This window comes from Pocillopora damicornis, chromosome 2 (assembly GCF_964200805.1).
Source record: "Pocillopora damicornis chromosome 2, jaPocDami1.2, whole genome shotgun sequence".
NCBI classification, from domain to species: Eukaryota; Metazoa; Cnidaria; class Anthozoa; order Scleractinia; family Pocilloporidae; genus Pocillopora; species Pocillopora damicornis.
The window spans coordinates 15,916,635-15,941,133 of NC_142671.1; the positions used below are offsets into that span (position 1 = coordinate 15,916,635).

Consider the following 24,499-nt stretch of genomic DNA (forward strand, 5'->3'; position numbering starts at 1 on the left):
AGGTTCATGCTCCTTGTCCTTCGGTAAACACACGGTCAAAATGGCGGGAGGAAATGAGATGTAAAATCATTCAGAAAAGCCAAGACAACCTTCCACAATCAATTACCTGTAACGTTTACACAGTGGGAAAGAATTGCTATGGAACAAGTGCTTCACCAATCTATTTCATCACAAAGAACTCTGCGAAAAAACAAATTCTGAATGCGCTGAATTTCGGAACATTCACATACCTGACAATTTTGACAAGAATTTGTAATAGATATTTGCTATGTTAGGGTTTCGCATGAAGCTGAACTGTTAGCTTTGACAGTCATCTTAGGGAAAGGAAAGTCTTCTCCATGTAAAATTGGCAACAATGGATGACAGACCTCGCTTTAATTTTTGGAAATTTTTGTTTTTGTATGCCGCTTTCCTTCCTTTGATCGAAGGAAACACTGCAAAATTCTTCGGCATAGGAGCAATGTTATCCTCTCCAGGCCATGAGAAAATCTTCGAGGAAGCCGTTGGAAAAATAAACGACAATTCAAGTGGTTTACTAAGGACAGTAAAATTGAATGGAAGCTCTTATGTTTTGAGTTCAAACCCTATTCGCTCGGCTCTTGATGTTTGCGAGAATTTGGTCGCCAATGGAGTCGTTACTGTTATAGTCAGCCACCCAAAAGACGACTTTTCGCCGCCAATTTCAATCTCGTATGCCTGCGGTTTCTACCAAATTCCTGTCATTGGAATTTCAGCGCGACAAACTATCTTCTCGGACAAGGTAAGACGGGAATTTGAATTAGATAAAATACATTCTGAAGTTTATGTTCTAGCGTAAGTATTTTGCTCTAATTGAAAGTTACCAGTTATATTTTTTGGACTCAAATGAACAAATATATTGTGTTTTACTGGTCTCGTTTTTTCAAAGGAATTACTTTGAATTGCCACACAATCTGTATTATCAATTTGCAAAATGACATTTTGCAGTCGACGCGACCATTTTTGATACTCGTAAAACTCAACAAGTGAGGTTGACCAATTTCTGTGAAGATGACTCGGTGAAGTATTTAGCGATGTCGAAGACGTGCTTGAAAAACTTTAATTTTATTTGGCAATATAAATGTACGTAAATATTATGTGGTTAAAATTTCTCCTGGTTTATAATTCTTGAATCAGGGTAATTTACCTGAATCCCACTGTCTCGTTCTACAGTAAAAGAGCCACGAGACCGGCAAATTTTTTGCCGGTGTGAACACTTAAAACCAAGGAAAAGTTTGTACCTAATATAATTTGCTTAACACTCACAGAAAAAGAGGAAATTTTGAACGAGAATTGGTAACAGGAAAGATATTGTTTTGTTTTTTAACATGCTGCATCTAAGGCAAAACATGGGAACACTTGTGGAAGTTTTAAAAGCTATCTGAACTAGATATTGCTCATAGAAATTCGTTAAGTGCCTTAAGTTACCGTAGGTCAAATGAGATGTGGAAGAAGATAAACTTAATTTATTGCATTTTAATGCAAAATAATTTTATTGTGAGCATGCGAAGCTGAAGGCAATATTTGATGAAAAAGTAGAAATGGTACTTTTTATTCACATCATCAAGATTTTTATGAGGATGAAGTTGAACAAGGGTTTAATGCTGAGTTGATTTGACAAAAATATCTTCGGTTTTGCATAAAATCCAAATGAGAACGCTGTGGTACAAACATCAACACCTCAAGCTGTGCATGTACTTATATTACCTTTTTTTTTTTGCCTTGTAACTTTCTTATTAAAACTTAAAAGAACTTAACTATACACTAATTTTTCTTTGTGATATTTTTGTTGTACTCAGAGGCTAGGGGCAACCAGTAATTTTTTTGTGACATAATCTTCAAAATCTGTAAAAATTCGTTAATTATTAAAGAATCTTTTCCTTTTCAAATTATATGCAAATGTGTATAAGTGTCTGCCTTTTGAAGATTGTATCTTGTAACACATTTGATTTTTTAATTTTTGCCAACCAGAATTAATCACAAACTGGCACATATATATATATATATATATATATGTATATATATATGTATATATATATATATATATATGTATATATATATATATATATATATGTATATATATATATATATATATATATGTATATATATATATATATATATATATATATATATATATATATATATAACTAACTGCAGACAGTACTGTTTCGGCCTTCTGGGCCTCATCAGTGCAGTGCTGATGCTAGGATGGAGGAAAGACTATATAGCCACCTCAAGTGATCTCACATATGTGGGATCATCTAAGCCATGCCAGAGTGCTCAAACTAGAAAAACTAGTGATATATATATATATATATATATATATATATATATATATATATATATATATATGATTAAGTGCAAACCAATGTATAGACTATATTATGCAAAAGTAATATTTGCAGCCAAACCAAACCTTGTAAGTTACCTTTTCATTTAAACAAGTACTTATTTTTAGCATTGAAATGTAAAAAAAAAAGAAAAGAATGTCAATTGTTGAATTGTTTTAAACCTTGCTTAAAAACCAACTACCTCATGATCTGACCTTATTATGGGTAATTAGACATCTTACTGGCCTACAATAGCAGTATTTGGTTACAAGCTACAATAATACTATTCTAATTTATGCATGGACTTAAGCAGAGATGGAATAAAAGCTTTTCTATTTACTAGTAGAAGTTTATGTTGAATTAAGTGTTTTGGGCCACTAGGATGTGTTTGTGCTTGAAATATGTTATCAAGAAACAACCACTCTAACTTTGGAATATGATTCAGACTTCAAGGAGGATTTTATTTTAATTATTTACCCACAATATAATTCAATTTTTTTTCTGCAGTCAATCCATGAGTCTTTCTTGCGCACTGTACCATCATATTCAGATCAGGCTAATGTTTGGATGGGACTGCTGAAGCACTATGAATGGAAGAGTGTTGTTCTACTAACAAGCAATGACCAGGACAGCCGTATGATTGCAACCAGGTTCACAGGCCTAGCTGCAGAATATAATATTAAGGTATAGTGCATACACATATAACCTGTTCTTGTTCTTCAGAACCCCAATACAAAAATGTACTGATGATGTGGCAAAATATGTTTGTTAGTCTTACTGTGAGTCAGGCCTCCTCTGAGAGTGTTCAGGTTTGTGTAGCATGTATATGTTGTGAACATGTTATACCTCCTACCCTGTATAGGATGCAAGTCCATCTTGCAATTTTTTTTTTGTCAGATAATACCCTAACAAGCTCTAGTGCTCAGTACTTTATGTTAGAAATACACCAAAAGAAATTTGAAACCTGCAATTGATGTGCAAGGTTCAATGTAAATTCACCTAACCACTTGGTAACCTCATCTATATTGCAAATTGGCAAGCTGACTGCCCAAAGATGAGCAGAGATAACTGAATGCTGTTTGGTATATACATTGTCAAATGACCATTAGCTTTTTATAACAGCATTCAGTTCTGATTGTTGCCTCTCAACCTCCATGATAGTCATGTAGTTGTAGTTTTTCATGCTTTTATCAAAGTATTAATTTTTCAGGTTAACTGAATCCTTCATTTTAAATGGTATTTTGAGGCTCTTGTAATTGGAATTTGTTATGGGTTATATTTATTAGATTGAGAAAACCATCATGTTCCCTACTGGATGTGTGAATGTCACATCTTATTTAATGAAGATAAAGAAATTGCAATCAAGAGTCATTCTCTTCGGTGCTAGGTTTGTTACCTTACTGCTCTTGTTTTAAAGCTTACTAGAGTCCCATTCAAATGGTCATGATAGTTGATGATAGGCCATGATTGTTTCAACTTTCATTCACTATCATTGGCTATCATGTTTGAATTCAAATGGTTCATGATGGATAGTGATAATTGACAAAATCATGCAATGAGATTGTGTAATTGTAAACAAATATGGCATTAGCTGAGGTCAGCAATTTCGGTGGTATTTGAAATTTTAGCGAAAAAGTTGCGAGTTAAAGATACTCATGAAGCCTACCAGGAGATGAAGAGAATGAACTGCAAAATATCCTGCAGAATTTTTGCATCTACTTTAGTCATTTTACCATTTGACATTTTGGTTTGAGCCCATTTTTGGCAAAACTGCTGACTGAAAAACTATCATTCACCATCATCTGCTCAATTCAAATGGTAAAAACTATTGTAAACTATCATGGCAAATTTGAACATGTCCAGAGTTCATGGTAGTCAAGGATAGTCAATGATAGTGCATGAGAGTTCGTGTTCCAATGTGCGTGATAGTTGAAATTATCATTTTGCTATCATAACTGTTTAAATGGGGTGTAATGTTTCAAAGTGGCTTATAGTTATATATTTCTACAAATAGTTAGTTTTATTGATAGCAGGTCCTTTGCTTAACAATTTTAAGATGTAAGGTAAAGAAACCTGCCAAGACAATGGATAGTCTACACAATGAAAGAATAGTTTTTCTATATCTGAACAAATGCATTTAACTTAATTCACTTGATCATTACTGGATTTTAAATAAATATAGTTTGCCTCAGTGTACAGTGGATGGTATTTGAATTAAAATGAAGTTTTACTTGAATTTCATGATGCAGAAGGGTTAGACAGATTATTTTTCCTTTATTCTGATAGTGAGGAGGATGCAGCTATTGTTTATCAAAATGCCACACATCTAAAGATGACTGGGGAGGGCTTTGTGTGGCTGGTGACCCAACAAACCTTGTCAGGGAGAGCTGAGAGTTATTTGCCTCAAGGTGACACAACAAAAAAACTTCAAATCAGTTATTTAGTTTATTAAAAAGTGACACCAATGCCTACACATACTTAAAAATTCATCAGAATCTTATGGCAAGCAGCAACTCAAAATCATTTAAAATTTCTCGGAGCTGTTATTTTTATAACTTGGGTATTTATTGCAACTCAGATTTAATTAAAGGAGACAAATATATTTTCCATATTTAAAAGAGACTACCAGCTTTAAGGTTTATAAAGAGGCATTGGCAAAGATCAGATGCAGCAGTCCTTACACGACATTGAGAACACAGAAATTTTATACTGAATGCTGGGTTAACCTGGTCTGAAATTGTTTAAGAAGGTTTAATTATTTTTGATTATTTGTTGTCCACCCTTCTTGTTGTTATTTATCAAATTTCAAATTGTGGCCAATTACATGCTCATAACGTCAGTTTAAATTCTCATATGTTGGGAAAAAACATGATCAATGTACAGTACAACATGTTACTTATTACCAGTAGTAAAAGTTTATTGATCGTAACTAACTTTTTCTCTCTTTGCCAAGTTCATTCCTCAGTCTGCATGAATATTACATGTTTACATACCTGTGACATCGTAAACTGTAACATCTTTATTTGAACTGAGAATTTAAATGTTCATGCAAATTTGTTGTACAGGTGTGATTGGAATGCAGTTACTTCATGGTTATAATGAGTCTGCTCAGATTCAAGATGCTGTTACCCTTGTGGCCACAGCCTTGGACAGACTGATGACTTCTGGAAATAATTTGACTTCTCCACCTGCCAGCTGCCGAGAAACTACCCAATGGGAGAGTGGTCAAACTTTATTCAAGTGAGTATTTTCCAAAAGCATGGGCAACATTATGAACATCATAACATTTGATGATATTGTGTTGTAATTGTTCTGTCATCAACACACAGCGCACTCAATGTTTTCCCAAGAAATACTAAGCTAAGAGGGTACAAAATTGAGGCACCAATTTATAAATGTTCATTTATTTATCTTTTCCAAATCATGGCCAGATAAGATTGTTTCTGTTAAAACAACATCTGCCTCTGTTTTTCTAGACTGTTTAACGGAAAAGTGTTAGTGTCCTTTTCCCATGGAGGGTCACATTTTCTTGAAATGTATTTTGGAAATCAACACTGATCCTTAAGTAGCAGGGTTTTTGGTACTATAAGGTAGTTTAGTGAATCAAATTTGTTCACAGATTAAAAATTTAAGTATTATGGTATTAGTATTAAAACTTATCCTCAATTTAGTATCAATTATTATTGATATTAATGAATTTGGGGGGCATTTTTTTATACTGGGGGTATTTTTTTATTGTTTATAATGTTGAGGGTTGAAGCAGCCCTTTTTGCAAGCTGAAATTTATGTGCAGTGGATTTCATATTCTGTGCTCTTTTTTAAATTCGTGTGAAATTTGTCATAAAATAATTGGCTAATAGAAAAGAACATCATCCTAAAAGGGCATTTTGTTCAAGGGGCGGGGGCATGGGTATGGGGGAGGGCAGTAATTTATGTGCTGTAAGTTGTACACTTGACAGCTTTAGGAAATTAAAACTGCAAAGGCCATGCACAGAGAAACTGACTCAACATAAACAAGATGTTAATTGTGTGGTATTTTTGCTTGGTTGGATTCCTAGTGAGCTAGTTAACACAACCATCATCAATGGCAAGACAGGTGATATCGTACTGAACAGGAAAGGTGATCGTATCAACACTGCTTACCAGATTGTTAACCTCAGAAAAAAGGGAGATAAAAAGCTGAGAATTGTTGGAGAGTATCGTGATGGGCAGGTGTCAATCTCTGACAAAGTCTTTTGGCCAGGAGGCTTAGAGGAAAAGCCAAAAGGAATCTTTGTTTCCACTCATTTAAGGGTAGGGATCATGCATGTGTGCAAGTAATGAAATGAAGTAGTTGCTGGTTCTTTCTCTAAGTGTTCGTCAACAGCTATCCAATGAAAAAAATATATTGACCAGTGTTTGTTTCTGGCTTAGTCATTTTACCCTCAACTTGCTGCACTAAGCAGCAACATTTGCTTGGAGCCTTAAGTGAAGCAGTCAGGGTCCTCTGAATGACTCTAACATTAGGCATACACCTTTTTTACTATCAGACTGTCATTTTTGCCCCCTAAAAGTGTAAAAACAGTAGTTTCATGAACCTTAAGAAGACATGCATGTAGCTCTATGATGACTTTTTCATGGGTCATGTCCATCATGTATGAGGTGCACAGTTTTTTTCATACTTGTTGCAGGTTGTGACTTTAGTTGGGGAGCCATTTGTATTTATCAAGGCTTTACCAGAAAGTGGCAGGTGTGAGGATCTTGATGATGCACAAAAGAAAAAGAGGCATATTAAATGTAGTGGGAAAGTATATGGTGAACACACCAAACTGGTGGCAACTGATAAGGATGACCACTGCTGCTATGGTAAGCCTGGATGAGTGATTCAAGCAAAAAAAATATATTTCTGCATAAACTTGTGTGTAACAGTACTATGATGTACTATTATCCGTGACAGTTCAGCAGTACACAGATATTAAGGTTGATTTTTGTACTTGTTATGGGAGACTCAACTTGCAGGACACAGCACAACAGGGTACTGGGTCCAGATTGAGAGGTCTGGGCTCTACCTTCTGGGTAGACGAGGACTTTCTGGGAAATGCTTCAAATGGGTGAGCGTTCTCTGTTCTGAGAGAAATGGTAATATTACTCGTTGCTTTCCGACATAGATGTTTTTTCAATTTCTTGGTACAGAGGTAGGGCAGCAATAACTCTGGAAGTTAAATTCAAGAGACTCTTACTAGTTCCCAGTCCAACCATTACTAGTTCTTTATTTCATATACAATTGAACATCAGTTAGTCACGGTTTGTGATTTCAAAAAGAAGATGGCATTAGAAATGCTCTTAATTACAGTGCCCCTAACATTACCTATTATTTTACTTTTTCTTGTAGGTTTTTGTATGGATTTGTTATATCGACTGGGAGAGAAAGTTAACTTTACCTTCGATATTCATTTGTCTGAAGACGGGAGCTATGGCTCTCTGCGAAGAGTGAGTTTGTATCTCTCTTATGGGTGATTTCATCAAGGGGAAGGCGTCAAACAAACCTACTGGTATAGCGTACATACGTTGATCAATTCGATGGGAAGCATGAAAAAAAATATCAAGAAGAGATACGGGTATACTAAGAGTGACACTTATACCAGTTAAAAAGCGCTCTAAACAATCATTAATTAGAACGAATAAAATATTTTTATCCCAAAGGTAAATGGCACGGACATGAAGCGCTGGAATGGTATGGTAGGCGAAGTGATCGATGGTAAAGCTGATCTTATTGTGGCTGCCTTGACAATTAATAATGAAAGAGCTGAGTGGATCGAGTTTTCCAAACCTTTTAAGTATCAAGGACTTACCATACTTGTCAGAAAGGTAAGATCGTATTTTATGGTTTATGACTGTCTTGGAAAATCGGCAGCGTCTAAGGTAGACAGTCAGTCAGTTGGTTGGTCAGCGAGTCTCTCGGTTTACGTGTCATCCTGTCCAGTCACTCGTCTTGGCGTCCAGTCCGTCAGTTCACATCAATCTGTCAGATTTTCAGTTCGTCCGTCCGTCTGTCCGTCCGCTCTTCTGCAAGTCCGCACGTCTACACATTTGTACGTCTGCACGTCCACACACCCGCACTTTCTACGTTTGCCCCTTGCTCGTTACGTTCGTTTGTTACTCCGTTTGTCCATGCGTACATAATTATACATCCTGCCTTTACAGCGCTCGTCCCGTGTCATCTCCGCTCTCCATATTATCAAGCTGTCGTCCATATCTTCCACAAGGTTAATTATGTTCGGCAGCACGTTCGTCGTTGTATTTGTCAGAATTTTGTTGAGTCTGCCCTTATAACCATCGATAGTTTGTGTGCGACACCTTCAATTCATTCCGTGCTGATGTGAACGTGATATGATCTGTTATTGATCCAGTTGTGAGTTCTTTAGTGAGGTAGTCAGTCATCATTTACCAGTGCGAAGTTTGTGCAGCAGGTGTGTATTACATTTTAGTCATATACTGAATGAATTACTTTCAAGTCCCAATGCACTGCAGTCCCTTGAAACTAACCAGTGTCACATTTTATTCTTACCAGGATCAAAGTAGGAACAGACTGGACTCATTTTTGCGGCCTTTCCAGATAAACTTGTGGCTGCTGGTTCTACTCTCAGTGCACATAGTGGCAGTTATACTCTACCTGCTTGACCGGTTTAGCCCGTTTGGCCGGTTCAAACTAGCTCGGAAAGAAAAGGAGGAGACAGCTCTTAATTTGTCCAGTGCTATGTGGTTTTCATGGGGAGTGTTACTGAACAGTGGCATCGGAGAAGGTTAGCTATAGATTCACATGTGGTACAGAGTTAAATAGTCTTTTATTTCCTATTTGACCTTGGTTGTACACTCTCGGTGATTGAATAGAGCAGTAACTTCATACTTGGGTCATGTTGCCCATCAATCAAACCTAAAACTATTCCTAAAAAAATCGGGAGTTAGTCATTTACATTTTGATAATTTCTTGAGAAGCGCTCAAGGTAGTTTTGTCGCGTTTGCTTACAGACATCATATATGTGGATGTGGCAGTTTCATCATCAGTGCGTTGATTTTAACACATTCTTCTGTTCAACAGGCTGATTATATCTTACTTATCAATTTTTTGTGTGCCGTATTTCAGGTACTCCACGTAGTTTCAGTGCTCGGGTGCTGGGCATGGTATGGGCAGGCTTTGCAATGATCATTGTCGCCAGCTACACTGCTAATCTGGCAGCCTTTCTTGTTCTTGATCGGCCAAAGGCTGTGGTCAGCGGCATAGAAGATCCAAACGTGAGTCAAAGTAGTTGCATTAACATCGTAGCTTGAGGCGAGGTCACAAGTTATTGTTATTGAACCTGCATATATACCCGAAATCCCTTTTACCTCTGAGGGCAACATAAAAAATTTCCTTCCTGTTCTTGCAGAACATGTGTGTACATTTTTATGTTAACCTTTCGCTGTTGTAATCAGGCAGCGTAACAACTTACCCACATGATATGTTGTGTAGGGGATGATGAATTATTTTAAGTATTAGAATTGTAAGACTGGCAAGACCCGCAAGGAGTGTCTCGAGATATGTGGGCTAGGAAACCCTTATCATACTCTACAGCTTGTCAAAGCCAGTAAAAAACAAACAATAAGAGGTGTTAAAATATGCAGTTGAAGAAGCCGTAAGAAGAAATACAAGGGATAATCGAAAGGACTTACAGCGTTTCATGTTCATTTTTTCCAACTCAGCTGCGTAACCCGTCTGTGAATTTCAAGTACGCTACTGTAGCAAACAGCAGTGTTGACGCGTATTTCAGGCGGCAGGTTGAGCTGTCATCCATGTATACTTTTATGGAAAAATACAATGTAAAGACAGCGAAGGAGGCCATACAGAAAGTGAACGATGGGTAAGTGTGCTCCGTCAAATTTATTTATTGTTATGAGAAATTGTGCAACATTTGTTGCGCGGCATTCCTATTTGTGAATACTACAGATACCCGCTTCGAGAAGTCGATTCAAGTCGATCTTACAACAATCAACTAGTCTCAGAGTGCATACAATTGATATTTGAGCGAGAGGCTCTTGTGTGTATGTCAACTGGCCACATTGTCTTTCTTTTTTGCAACATTATTACACGAGGCAATACTTGAGTGTTAGGTTATTGTTTTCAGCGGTAATAATTGCAGGACAATTTTTAGAAAATCGTCACAGTTATAGTTTACCTTTGTAGACAGATGCTGATGATCAGCGTCTTTAAGAAACTAGAAACGTGGATAGATTGTGGAAATTATTTACTTTGTATCGTGTACTTTTAATCCGTTTCTCATGAAGTATGAATGGTCATGCGATTTTCCTTGTTGCAGGGAATTAAAGGCGTTCATCTGGGACTCACCCGTCCTTTATTACGAAGCCTCTGTAAACTGTGACCTTACTACTGCTGGTGAACTGTTCGGGCGGTCCGGTTATGGCGTTGGCATGCCTAAAGTGAGTTTATGAGTGTTGGAGTTTCTTTTTCAGTCTTGATTATTGAACCCTTAAACTGTTCTATCGAAATTTAAACACACCAAGAGGTGCCTGTATTGGTTTCCTGTTTGAATGGAACGAGAACAGAAAGAAGTATGATACTGTATGGGATAGTCAGTTCATGAAATGTTGAGCGCTTTTCGATTGAGTGTTGTAAAAGCCAGAACCACAACCAGTCCGAAAAATCATCAACAATACGAGCTCAGAAGGCCGCTTTGAGAACTCAAATCAGAAAAGGGGTAACCAAGTCGCAGTAGCGTTGAGTTTTTGCATCTGATCAAATCAGAGTGTTGCGAGTTTTCAAGATCAATTACAGGGTAGATTAAAGTAAGAGCAAGTTATGAAACATAGCCGTCAGTGGGGCTCTGAAACAATTCTCCAGTGGTTGTTAATGAGAAAGACGTGCAGTCTTCATGAATTAGATTTCAACTAAGAAGCTTTTACAAAAGTGTGTTGTGAGATTAGTTAATCCTTCCCTTATTTCTTTCAACAGGGTTCTCCGTGGAGTAACGCAATTTCACTTGCTATTCTAAACTTTCACGAGAGCGGGGTTATGGAGGAATTGGAAACAACGTGGATCGACACCAAGCAATGCGATGAACAGAATAATTCGCCTGCTACGTTAGGGCTAAATCACATGCTTGGTAAGTGTGCTTGCAAACTGAAACTCATTTGAATTAAATCGTACTTTTAGTTGAATTTATGATTGCAAAGTTTTTGTTCTTTGATTTAAAGTATTGACGTTCGAGCTGTTGCTGGTGACATGAAGTGGTAAACAAATCGAACTTTTAATTCTCGCAATAAGCATACATTTTCAACCGTTACCGTCATCATACGTGTGGTAGTGTTACGTGTTTTAGTTTGTTCAATTGACGTGTTTTGTCCAACAACAACAACAAAAAAAAAAGCGGCCACCTGGAAGGTGAAGTATTCCAATATTGTCGAGGATAATGCTATTCTTTCACTTGCCTTGTGATGCCAGTAGTACCCAGATGACAGTCATATTATGTTGGTTATTAGTGGTCTTGGAAATAAAGTTCAAATTTCTGTTGGTAAACAGGGGTATTTATCATGGTTGCTGCTGGAATAGGAGCTGGAATCGTGATCATTATCTTAGAAATCCTCTATCACAAGCACCGTGGGTGGAAAGAAGAACAAAAAGAGCTGGCCAAGAAGACAACGGATAAATGGCGGGCTAATATCATGATGATGAAAAAGGAACGCACCACAAATGGCCAACAACCTAATGGTGTTCTCGATTCACACGCCCCGCAGAATGACGGGATAGCTCGTAGAAACCCAATTTACAACCCGGAGAATCACGTGGACAGCACGTTCACGTACAATTGAGCAGGCGTGCGCTTCGTCTGCGATTTTTTATACGCAGAACACAGAATGATAGTCGCAACCGTCGTTGATGAAAATATGAAAGATGCAATTTTAACCATGCATCAATTGTTTTAAAATTTGGGGAAAAATTAGAGTCACGAAAATGTGATTAATGTTGTAGTTAAATTAACAAATCTACAGTCCATGTATAACAGAGCTCCAATTGCATCCAACAAGAGTCAATTGACACTTGGGAAAAATTGGAGGAAAGCGTTCAAAATGAACTAAATTACATTGTTCTTCAGAGCAATTCAATTAACTTATTAATGCTTCACTTTATTGTTCAACAGGGATTTCGCTGGCATTTTAAGAGCAAGCTCTCACTCAAAGTTTTCGGCGATTCGTATTTATATATCTGCATTTGGTATTAATTGTTGATATCGATATTTATTGGCCTGTTTCATAAGGAAGTATTGTGCCCTTTTACAACATTGGTAGTTTATTATTGTTTGATTGACACCTCTGTTAAGGCGGCATGGTGCACCTTTGAGTTGGAGGAACTGGTACTATGGAAGCAGTCACAATTGAGGACGATACGGATAAACTTTAGAGTCGCTATTCTCGAGGTACTCGCCGCATACAGTTTTTGCGCATTCATGACTTTTACCTTCTGGTTTGGTTGATTTGATTTTGGAAATATTTGAAGGGTGGAAATTTTCGAACGTTTACTACGGCAGCGCTGTAATGCGGTGGCATTTTGTGTTGTATTCTTCTCACCCTAGTTGACCCATACTGTTACGAAGGAGAGAAATGACCGCAATAATCTTTATACTTGCTATTTATATGATGGAAAAACTCACAATGTGCTGTTTGTAAATAATATTTATTCAATATTAATGAGTACTACACCCCAGGATTGCGCACGAGCATGATCCTGGGCAAAGATCTTAAGATAAGATTAAGATGGGAAATATTTGATAATATATAAAACAATGATAAACGTTATCTATACATAAACTACAGATAAATATACGTTATTAAATGATTATTGTTACGATGAAGAGAATAGAGGATTAAGTTTGATCGTTTTATTTAAATCTTCTGCGATAATGTCTTATAAAAACCCAGGTTATCTTGAAAGATTGTGATCTTACAGAAGACCAAAAAAATATGAAATGCCTTTTTCACTGTAGAAGAAAAAGGACAATTTGCTAAACCAGTAGAATACGCAACCAGCAAAGTAAGACAGTTTTAGTCTCCCAGCGTACCAGCTACGTTGGAATAGAGCATGAGTTCGATAAACAAGTGAAAAACGCGACTGAAGTCTTAAACTATTCAGAAAGATCTGCGGATAGAATCATCGAAACCATGTGACTAATGTGACCACATGTTACGCTGCTATGTCACCTAATTATTACTTTTAACTCAAAGTAGTAAAGTTCACAATTAGTGTCTCGACGCGAATGAGAGCTGAACTACTTATTTAATGATGCTGATCTATTTCTCAATATGGCTAGCTATACCATTGTTGCCTTATTTATTACACATTAAGGGGTGAGCTCAATTCCTTTGACAAATAATTCGAACACTTAAATGATTTATTGGTAGAAATACACGCAGCTGTGTAAATATACAAACAATAACTATGTCAGCAAATTTAACATTTATCTCTGTCAATTTGATTACTTCGGTCGAGGTGGTGTGGCTACCGCACAACATTCATATCGATAGTAAATCAGGGGTGAGAGTTTCATTATTATCATGATATGTGTAAGTGCGTATATGATAAACTGTTTTTGCCTGATTAATGATCCATGATTGTGTTTGTGACACTTGTAGACGGGATAAGCTCGTAAGCACACATGACCTCTCGAAAAACTGGAAATGATATAAGGAGCATTAAGACGAAGAAATTGGCCAGTTTTACCTTGATCTAAAGCAAAATTCCTTGAACTGATTTAAAAAAACAATGTATAGCCGCTGGAGGGGGAAATTTCCAATCAAATCCTAAGAATTATATAGTTTGAACTACTTTACAAGCCAGTCATCCAGCAACGATAGTCTGCAACTTAGACACTCAACCTGTCATGGTTTGTTAGACAAATCGGACGTAGCAGAGATCGCTGACCCGGGTCGCTAAAACGAAAAACAAGAAAGCGATTGAAATCCAATGTGGGGCCGATAGATCTTTGCACGTTCTGAAGGTATTTACTACAAGTGGGAATTGGGACTACGTAGAAATAGATCAAGGTGTTGGAGAATTTAAATTTTCCTTTTTACTATGATGAGAACAGTTGTTTGTATTGAGAGAAGAAGAGTCATGGTAATAGTATGTTCCTATTGCCAGTCGATAAGCGTATTCAGAGTATCTTTAAGTCAATCAATCAACGAATTTTTTTGCTATTAGTTGATTAGGTGAAAGGTTCAACTTCTCGTTGCCAAACAGTTCTGCATTTTGTGTTTTAAAATTAGACTTTTACCGCCGCTTCGCGCGGTAAATATCGGGTCTCAAGCCTGTGTAGCTGACATACCTCACGATATGCACTTAGTGGTCTCGCTGTACTTAAATGAATTATTTTTTTGTCATTTACCCTGACGTCGTTTCCAGTGGAGAGGGTCTCCTTGGAGATGTCATTGTAGTTTTGTGGAGTCAGTGAATGTGTTTGGAACGCGTCATGCGACTCGGACCATACCTTCTTTTTCCTGTGAAAGGCTCTTCTCACCTATCATAAGCAACAGAACATAACCTCCCTGTCTTAATCTTGATCATTTTTTAAATATTACGGATGGTTTATCAGTATCTTCTACTACTTCAGTGGGGAGGCATACTCACCTCAGAGTTGAGAAGACAGTGAAACAAGAAGATGAAAAATCCCTGGAAAAATGGAAAAAAATATTTTCTTCTTTATCTCGATACAAATTCAGGCCCAGAGGGCATATTTAAGAATGGAGCACGGCGATGAACCTTGTGATGAGAACACGAAGTAAATATATCACAGATTTACATGAACAGTTTGCAGAATACCATAGGTTGAAACATGATTTGACGGTCTTACGCTGCTTCGCCAACTTTCGTCCAGTTATCAGAAGTAGCCTTTTTGTTTCGGGAAAAGTGTTCCATTTGTTCACTGGGGTAATCTTCTTTATCCGTTACCATCATTTTGACCTTTTTTTAAAGTTATTCTTGCCTGTTCTGAGGGTATATCCTTGAATTTGGTATTAAACTATGAAACAAAACTTATTACAAACCTGTATCGAGTTAAAAATGGCGAATAGATACTGAAATGCCAAAGTATCGCTGTTGAATGTCAATACTCCAAATAACCATGTAATCCCCAACAAAGGTAGGAGTACAATGGCCGACTGAACACCTGACCTGTTACGATAAAATTGGTGTGCTTAGCTCTCCCCACACTTGTATCCAGTCCCTTCTCCTTATTCGGGAAGTGATTGATGAGAAGGATCTAGCGAGCTTGCATTGCATCAAGCGCCTTTACGGGCCTTGATCCCCTTCCCAGATTCCTCTGCAGATATACGAAAAGGGTGACGACAGCGCATGAGTCTGGCCTTGTCCAAGTGACAACAATTTACAAGGAATAGGGTAGCAGTGACAAAGGAAAGGTTTACGATATTGAACAGACATAAAACTTAGATACCTGATGTGAGATGGTGGAAATTACCTGACGTAGTCCATTTCTAATTTAAAGTTTCAGGAAACTGAAAACTCTCTTACCGTGTCACTCAACGTGTGTTCATCCTACCTTGCAGACTGATATTTTGTACTATTTTCTGTTGTTGGATGATTCAACCTGAGAATCTCCTTAACAACCATCCCAAGTATGATCGAATTTGCCTATGGAAACAAAGACAGAAAAGTGAGCCCATTATCACCATATGTCGAAGGAAACGGAAAAAGGTAAATTGGAAATTTTCATACCAAAGCAATGAGGATAACGGGTACGACGAAACTCCAAATGGTTCCTTTCTGAACAGATAACCAGCAACTGCAAAAAAAGAAAGAAACGAATGTAGAGAAGAGATATGTATGAAGTGCCAAATTTGGCAAATAAAAACGATAGCTGATGTAAACTTTTTACTTCAGAAGCAACGTATTTCGAGCATGATCGTTTTGCTAATTGGCGCTGTATGAGATGCAGGTTTATGGATATGAGGTTCATCGTGTCAATTCTTCGTTTTTCTGTTCATTCAAACGGCGTGCTGGTTATTTCCTTCGTTGATTGATAAATTAATGAAAGCTTACTTACCTTGTTTCTGTGCCATATCCGTCAAAACTTGCAGATAATGTGATCACAACAAATACAAATGGAAATCCTGTTTAAATCAGTTCAAAGCTCAGTTAAATAGGCTGTTTGATTCATTTCATAATGGTCGGTTTTCTGAACTACCGTCTCACTTGAAAAGAGATCAAGTACGTGCTTCTACTTTAAAAAAGCTATCTATATTCATCAATTTCTGTTGTGAGTTAAAACAAATTAATATAAAGTTGGCAATTAAACACGAGAAAGGCTTTGAAAAAAACTGACCTGCCTTTAATCTTTGAAGAAGTGCATGCAATCGAGTGGTGATAAAGAGGTCCGATAACCACATACTTACCATACAAGGAAAAAATGACAACAGTAAAAAGATAAAAAGAAAGAAAGAGTTTGATGACTAGAGATAAAGAAAGCTAACAGAACGATGAGGCGAGCGGTTTACAAACAATAATTGGCCTACCCCATGCACAAGCGCAGTATTTCTTTATTCTGCTGTGTCCCGTCTCAAACACTCTTACTATCATCAGGTAGAGCCAAACCCCCTCGACCAACATCCAGCAGAACGAGACAATGTTAAAATAGTGAAGAAGGACGGCCACGATCTTGCAAGCTGCCTAATACCAGCAATAAAAATTATGTTAGGTTTAATTTAGGTTGGTAGTGTGAATAATGAGATATTAATAAGGACTCGAAAAGTTCACTGAGTAATGTTTTATACAATTAGAAATCAGTGCTGAATAGGAAATCGGAGTGCAACAGAGCATCGCTCTTTGTTTAATCATTTAGATTTCTATGTCACTTTTGTCCTCTTAAATTTCCTCTGTTTTTCATTCCTTTCATCCTATTAGATGGTAAGTCGTTATGCAGATCATTAAGCGTATTATTAAGAAAACCAGTATCGCTATCACCTTGTTCTGTGTGGCCTCGATTCCTGTCAGGAAAGTGATCTGGGAAACTGCCAGCGCCACGACGAGGTTCAGATGAATTATACTTGTTTCGGATTTAGTCAGCCTGCCAAAATATGTACAGCAATCAAATTGTTATCTCGCCAGGATATTACGTGGTGCCAATTTTTTTTCGAAAGTCAGAATTCTGTCACGGAACACAAAGTGAAAGACAATTTACTAACTAAATTATTTACATTGCATCCGTTAACTTACTTGAGACATATGATCGCAACAACTGTGAGAATTTCTCCTAAAAGTGATAAGCCACAACCAATATATGTGATAAGTTGCAAGGCTTGAACGTGAGGCTGACCTGGCTGGGTTACCTGTGCAAGTAGACACCGCTGAATACTTAATACACCTTGGAGAGTTTTCATGTTTTGAGGTTTGGATCAATTTAAGAAAAGAAGCATCCAAATGTCACAAAAACAACCGACAGACAAAGAGACATGGACACAGACACACACGAGATCTAGGCTGACCGACAAGCAAACACAAAGACGCAGATTGGCAGACAGATAGACATACAGAATGACAGACTAACTAACCAACGGATAGACTAACTAACCAATGGGCAGTCTAACTGACCAATGGACTGACTGACAGGATGAATGAATAAATGAATAAATGACAGACAGCGAGCGAGCGACTAAATGGACAACTGAGAAGTCGAAGTAGAATTGCTAAAATGTCGTCTCAGTAAGCATTTATAGTAGATAGCATTCACTCTGATAGGGATTTTGATTCACTCAGAGAGATTTCATGGCAACCTACATAATATACGCTCCTGCATAAAGGAGTACAATAAGTTATTATACCTGTGTATCATCAGAGACTCTCATAAGTATGCCAAAGTGAGTAAGGTGGTTACAACGACACACTGTGGCCTCAGCGTCTGAAAGCCCCTCGTCCTTGTTACATCCATCAATCGACCAGTAGCCCGATGAGTTGCTTGAGTTTCCCTTTGGAAATCTCCAAAAAGCACACTCCATAGACATATGCTCCGAGCTTTTGAACTTGTATCATAAAAACAAGAATGAAATAGTAAGTCTTGAGCAATCAGTAAGTTGTAGAGGATATTTTGTGACTCTCGTCTCTCTCTTAGGCGTTAGTAATGGCAACTCTCTCTCGTTTAAAGTTTTACCAAAATTAATTTCCAATCATTCTACTTATCATCCATCGAACTTCCTAAAAAAAAAAAAACCATATAAATTAATAACTTTCTAACTTTGATTAATTTGTAATATCTATAATTTTGATTTCTTGGTTAGAATGAATCGGTTACAATGATCTATTTGTTTTGATATTAAGCTCATATTTACATTAGTACTCTCTTTTAACAGAAAACGTAGATCACTTGAGTTGCAGCTTATCGCTTTACCTCTTAGCTTTTACGCTTCACGTGTACTAAAATCAGGAATGGGAATTAAACAGTATCGACAGAACTGTTCGTCAAAATACTTGTAACACGCTTGAAATATCAACCTGTGTGTGCTCCAATCGAATGGTAACTTGGCCATTGAAAGACTTGTTTGAATCAGGGATTATCAATCCTGATATGATTTTGCTGTTCAAAAAGTGGGGCACTTGCTGGCTGGATTCGTTGCTGTCGTAAGGAAAAAAAATTCATTTATGTTTATGTATGATTCATATGAAAACTTTAAAACACAAGGGGCCTCTCGCACTTTCCATTAAGTGGAAACAGTTTGTTAGTTTTACTTTCCGTGTAAGGGTTGTCCTGTGAGACCTGTCTATGCATGTGGTTGATGACTAACTCTTACATCATAAGTTTAAAGTAATTAGCCTTTCTGAAGACGTTTCCCACCTTTATGCCGGAAATCCGTGAAAGAAAAGGCACTAACTGATACTTTTCGATAAATGATCCACTAAATGCAAAAATATTTCGAGTCAGTAAGCCCCACCTGTATACGTGACTGATATTCATTTGAAGAACTTTTTCCAATGATCTGTAAAATGCAGCAAAGAATCGCGTTCCATCTTGTCCTATAAAAATGATTAGATGAGAGAATTGCAACACGTTCCCTGCAGATGTACAACTTAAGATCTGGTCGCACCTTTATCGCACCCGTGTGCAAGACTAACAGATTTAGAGACAGTTTTGTTATTAGCCACAGTACATTATATATATATATATATATATATATATATATATATATATATATGTATATTTTTTAATATTCGTCTTATTGTATTGTACATATTCACGTAATTCAGTCGTTTGACTGCAAAGTGTTCTTAATAATAAACGATAATTCTCAATCACGTAGTAGGAAAAGCAATTTCTTCATCAAATGTTACGTCACAATTTACTTGGACTGTAATTTAGAAGTAGTAAGAGAAGCGTTTATGAGCGTTTTGAGAATTTAACTTTTGTTGATGGAAACCTAAATGCGCCGATATAGCCTTTAATAGCTTTTAATCTTTGAGATGTGGTAGCTGTTAAAACAATAAAATCCCTGCTGTTGTTTTATAACAATAAACATTCAGGAACAATAAACTTAAGATTACAGTAATGACTGAATTACCTCGTGTTGAATTTCCTAGAGATATGGTTATGCTGTTTTCGCTTTCAGAATTACTCGAAGGTGTAGAGCTTTTGAAGGAAGCGTCCAGATTTCCATAACCCGCTTTCATATCTTAAACACAGAGATATACTGTCAGTGTTTAAAGTTCAGCAAAATTCACCACATTTTATCGAAATCAAAGAAAAGATATGTTTTTCTCAGTTAATTATCATATAGCTTTCATAGAGCTAGTTTACTGTTGACATTAAATAATTTGCTTCAGATTTCCATGCAATTTTTTATTTCTTTATCAGCAAACTATTAATACACAAGTCTAAAAAAACGTAGAAAACTATGCAGTAGTGTGTACCTAAACTTGAATAATTAACAGCTATCACTGGTGTATCTTTGCTCACACGAGAAGCGATGCTTTCTCCGAGACGTTCAACCTCTCTGGCGATTGTAAAACCAAGGTTTGATTCAGAAGTGTTCTGGTTCACACGAATGTTATCGAGATCTTCTAGCAGATCACTTGTCCTCTTTCCAGCGGTCTGTGTGGGTTTGATTTTATTATAATGATTAGAAGTTTATTACAATCTGAAATAGTTGAAGAACCTAAGCCAGGTCACACAGGTCTAGAGGCCAGGTCACACAAGTAAAGAAACCACGCCACACAGAGTTTAAACCATTTTATTTTAGTGTGTGAAGTAGAATTAAATTCCTAGAAGGCAGGAAAAAGACCCTCTCAAATTATACTAAAAAAGATTAGCTGGGAAAATATGTTCCAAGGTACGACGCGACAAAAAACTTACCAAATGCTGAGAGAAATATAGGAAGGGGTTTAAACAGAACCAAAAATGAAATACAAACAATTATAAGGACGTAAAATGTGGAAAATGTAGGGAGGCGTAAGTTTCATGAAGAAAGTAATGGCGAATAAATGAATAAGTGAAGAAACGAAAAGAATACACGTAAATTAACTTTTGCAGAAGTATAAGAAATACATGAGAGAAAATTTAAAAAATGGAAACTCGTCCCAATCAGCTATAATTACTTTTCTCCATGAAGACGATTACTATTTTCCTAAATCTCCGAGATTACGTTGCAAATTCACACTTTCAAATAATGGCTTCTGACAAGCAAATAAAAATAGACAGTCAAGTGTAAGACTTATTACAGAAGACATAAGGACTGCTTTAAAGCACACAAGTAAATATACTCATGAGGCCTTCTTGAGAAAAGCAAAAATTGAGGAGCAATTGAAATGCTATTATGATGTCTTTTTGTCCTACCTTCATCACCGAACGGAAAAAATCAGCAGTAGGACTTCTGTCGTTCACACGAGACCTCAAATCTCGTAATAAAGAAACGGCACGGTCCACCTGCGATGTAATAGATGGTTCTCAGTTCATATTTGTGAGGTGGATCACTGAGTTAAATTTTTGATTCTTCATACCTTTTGCGTATCCGAAAGTGCCTTGCAATGTACGTAATCGGGATACCTCGGATCTCCTTCGGTCTTACAACCATCCCCAGGAATATCTAGGAAAGTTGGCTGGATTATGAGTCAACTCAGCTTAAATGTTTTTGCATAATAATATTGTCTTCTCATGGATCCCTCTTATTGGTAAGCGTGTACATTGTTAAAATATCATACCGATCCTTGAGTCTTTTCTTTGGGGGAGGGGAGGGGCATGTCGCTCCCGTCTAAGTGGTGCGCCTTATCTTCTCAAGAGCTCTTAATGTCAAGATATTTTGTGTTACATTCACCAATTGCTTTCAAATTGAGAAACATTTGAACTCTGATTATAGCATTAGTTAATAAATAATAGGATATTTGGAAGTAAACTTAATGATATGTTTGTTTTCTCTGGGTTGACGACCTTATAATAAAAGCCTATGGAAAGGAAGATAAACATTTCAATTTAGTAGTACTTACCGTACAGGGGTACCTGTTTCACCAAATGTTCGCTTTTAATTGGCAATACCATCTGGCCACTAGGTGTTCTCATGGCTACATACATCCTCGAATTCCCTTTGCCTTGCTTAAACAAAAGTTCTATGTAGTGGAGTCGTGACTCCTCTAGATATTGACGAGGAGATATTTGCACATCATTTAAATCGCTGCAAATGTCGTGTAAGAAAACGAAGCTCAGTACAAATGATTTTAAATTTACACCGAATGCCGTGAAACTAATTCATTCAATTCACTTGACTTTGTATGAAACGAATTGAGAAACAACGAATGTAATCAAACTTATTCTTTCAAGTTACTTGACTTCGAATGAAACAAAATGAAACTGATGTTAAAATTATGCGAGAGAGCATTAAATTCATTCTTGAAAAGTTAATTGTTTTTCTTGTTTTTTTTTTGTTTACATCTCCTATCAGCATTCATTACAAGCTTTCGATAGCTAAAGCAGATGTGAGTACACAAAAAATAAGGTACATTCATTTGGGAATCACTTCGAGATCGTTGTTTATCTTTCATGTCGTGTTTCACTTTTAGTATATGTATTCAGAAAAAAGGTTATAAACTGGTTATAATTCTAGGGCTAGTTCTCTAGCCCTAGTTCTCCAGCCGTAGATTTAATAAAAAGACAAAGGTAGTTATACCTGCAACAGTTGCTCTCGTTTACGAGGGATATATGTTGGGTTTGATTAATAATCGTTTTTTTATGTCTGGGATTGACGTCGCTACTTAGATACAGGCGGCAGCGGTCGTCACAAAACGTATAAAAGGTGTAGTTTCCAGTCTCCTGTGCTTGAAAATATGAACGGTATCGTGCTCCATGGTTGCGGTAAACTTCGTTCGGATTATAATCCTTGAAGAGAGGAAGATATCCACTTTCTGTGGCGTTGTCAGGGTAGCGAGGATCAGAAGTCAGGGCCGTGATCTTGACGCCACTAATGTTCAGCCATTTTTCGTCCAAAACTAGGTCAGGACCTGGGGTCAACATAAAGAATTATTCTAAGGAAGAATTAATAACGATGAAATGTCTCTTAATTTTTCTCTGAAACATCTCGGCGGGCCGGAATCTTAAATGCTAGAATGTGATTGGCTAATCGTGCGTTTGTGAACCGGTCCAGCTTTCTGCAATACGAACTACAATCCGAAAAATTTTTCCGCGCTTTTCGCAACAAAGCGGAAAAAAGCAAACTAGCAGAATTATAAGATTATACATCTTGGGAATCTAACTCAAGTCAATACGTCCATTGTAATATTGGTAGCTAGAAGCAATCATTTTTGTTCCACAAAAAGAAGAATTAATGAAAAACTTAGTTATCGTGCGTGCGTTGTTTGCCATTAGATAACTTGAAGAATATTTTCTGCTTATTTTTGTCATTTTATTTCTACGTCGTTTTATTTAACCCACGAGCTTCGTGATACATAAATCATTTTTATTTACAAAACGAGCCGATTGTGATAGGATAAAAAGGCATCTTTATATTTAACTTGTTAGAATCGACTTACAAATTGTAAGATCAGGAAATATTCAATTAAAAGATAAGACGTAATGAAGAACCCAATTAATTTAGACTTGGCCGCCATAATTTAAACGACCATGAGCAACGGATTTTAATCCTCCATCCTCTGAAAATTTGAAATAAAAAATAATTTATTCGGAATTAAGAGCTTGTTGATTGTAAATAAAAGAAGCACGACATGGCCTCATTTCGCTTTTTTTTTTCGTGTCCAAGATTAATATATAGTGTGATCTCCGAACGGTAATTTTCGCAATTTTAATTTACCAGATACTTTTTGATAGTGTAATCTTAATTACTCAGACATTGCTTAGCTTGACATGTTTAGATTCGAGCGACAGGAGGTGATGGAAGATTCCGGTCTAATGACGTTTCAAACTTCAAGTCTACAAGAACCATCACCAAAGTTTCGTTCATTTTTAGATAGATTAGTAAGGTCTGTCTTTTTTGTATTTTTTTTTATTTACAGATCTCCTTTGAGGAGATCTGTAAACACGGTACTGAAAAGCGTGGTTTAAACTTAAAGCTGAAACGAAATTCGCAAATGATGCTAGAATTTTCAGCAGGTTATGCGATCTGTTCACAAGCTTTAAGCTAAAACCAATTTATGATAAATTGAAATTGCTATCGTAATTCGCTTCCGATTCTAATTTTGTTTTTCAGTGTAGTAATTAAATCTCCTTAAGTCCTAACTGTCAGCAAGCAAAACGGATGATTCATGTCGACAATTTTCCAAAGAAAAATAAAATTTTGTTGGTTTTGTTGCCTGACTCGTGTCCTCTGAAAAGATCCAATTCAGTGCTAAGAGAAGCTACGCTAAAAAACCTCGCTCATTATCTCGTAGTCTTTAATCTTTTAAATTACGTTTATTAAGAAAATTTGACTCGAACAAAATTGGAGGTGCAGTTACTTTTTTAAATGCGACCGTGAAAAACAGATTAATTTTCGATAGATTTGGACTAATTTTATGCTTGTTATTCTTCTTCTTGACTGCTCTTCACCGTGGATTTACTAGACTTATAACATTCTGTTTAAAGTCACCAATATTCCGTCCGAACAGTGCGAAGGAAATGATAATTTGACGAGTTTTAGGATAG

General features: G+C 36.7%; 2 protein-coding genes across 3 annotated transcripts in view; one reads left to right on the forward strand and one right to left on the reverse strand.

Moving 5' to 3' along the window:
• LOC113676383 (glutamate receptor ionotropic, NMDA 1) lies at positions 1-13,231 on the forward strand. The gene is made up of 15 exons (XM_027193038.2): positions 1-760; positions 2,856-3,032; positions 3,635-3,735; positions 4,635-4,756; positions 5,414-5,588; positions 6,407-6,641; positions 7,019-7,193; positions 7,720-7,817; positions 8,031-8,195; positions 8,899-9,130; positions 9,472-9,620; positions 10,068-10,225; positions 10,682-10,802; positions 11,335-11,485; positions 11,902-13,231. The coding sequence occupies exons 1-15, from the start codon at positions 356-358 to the stop codon at positions 12,189-12,191; spliced, it is 2,754 nt and encodes a 917-aa protein (XP_027048839.2). The 5' UTR covers positions 1-355; the 3' UTR covers positions 12,192-13,231.
• Positions 13,038-24,499, reverse strand: part of LOC113676382 (uncharacterized) — a 16,800-nt gene continuing 5,338 nt past the window's right edge. For both annotated transcript variants that reach the window (XM_027193037.2, XM_089196789.1), the window contains 19 exons: positions 22,533-22,863; positions 21,856-22,040; positions 21,373-21,458; positions 21,209-21,298; positions 20,287-20,467; positions 19,938-20,048; positions 19,314-19,395; positions 18,877-18,997; positions 18,210-18,407; positions 17,605-17,717; positions 17,353-17,455; positions 16,905-17,058; positions 16,436-16,502; positions 16,108-16,174; positions 15,932-16,023; positions 15,420-15,546; positions 15,004-15,045; positions 14,762-14,893; positions 13,038-14,306 (listed from right to left, as the gene is read on the reverse strand). In XM_027193037.2, coding sequence (XP_027048838.2) covers positions 14,256-14,306; positions 14,762-14,893; positions 15,004-15,045; positions 15,420-15,546; positions 15,932-16,023; positions 16,108-16,174; positions 16,436-16,502; positions 16,905-17,058; positions 17,353-17,455; positions 17,605-17,717; positions 18,210-18,407; positions 18,877-18,997; positions 19,314-19,395; positions 19,938-20,048; positions 20,287-20,467; positions 21,209-21,298; positions 21,373-21,458; positions 21,856-22,040; positions 22,533-22,863 — 2,333 coding nt within the window. In that variant the 3' untranslated portion in view covers positions 13,038-14,255. The remainder of the gene's footprint in view (positions 14,307-14,761; positions 14,894-15,003; positions 15,046-15,419; positions 15,547-15,931; positions 16,024-16,107; positions 16,175-16,435; positions 16,503-16,904; positions 17,059-17,352; positions 17,456-17,604; positions 17,718-18,209; positions 18,408-18,876; positions 18,998-19,313; positions 19,396-19,937; positions 20,049-20,286; positions 20,468-21,208; positions 21,299-21,372; positions 21,459-21,855; positions 22,041-22,532; positions 22,864-24,499) is intronic.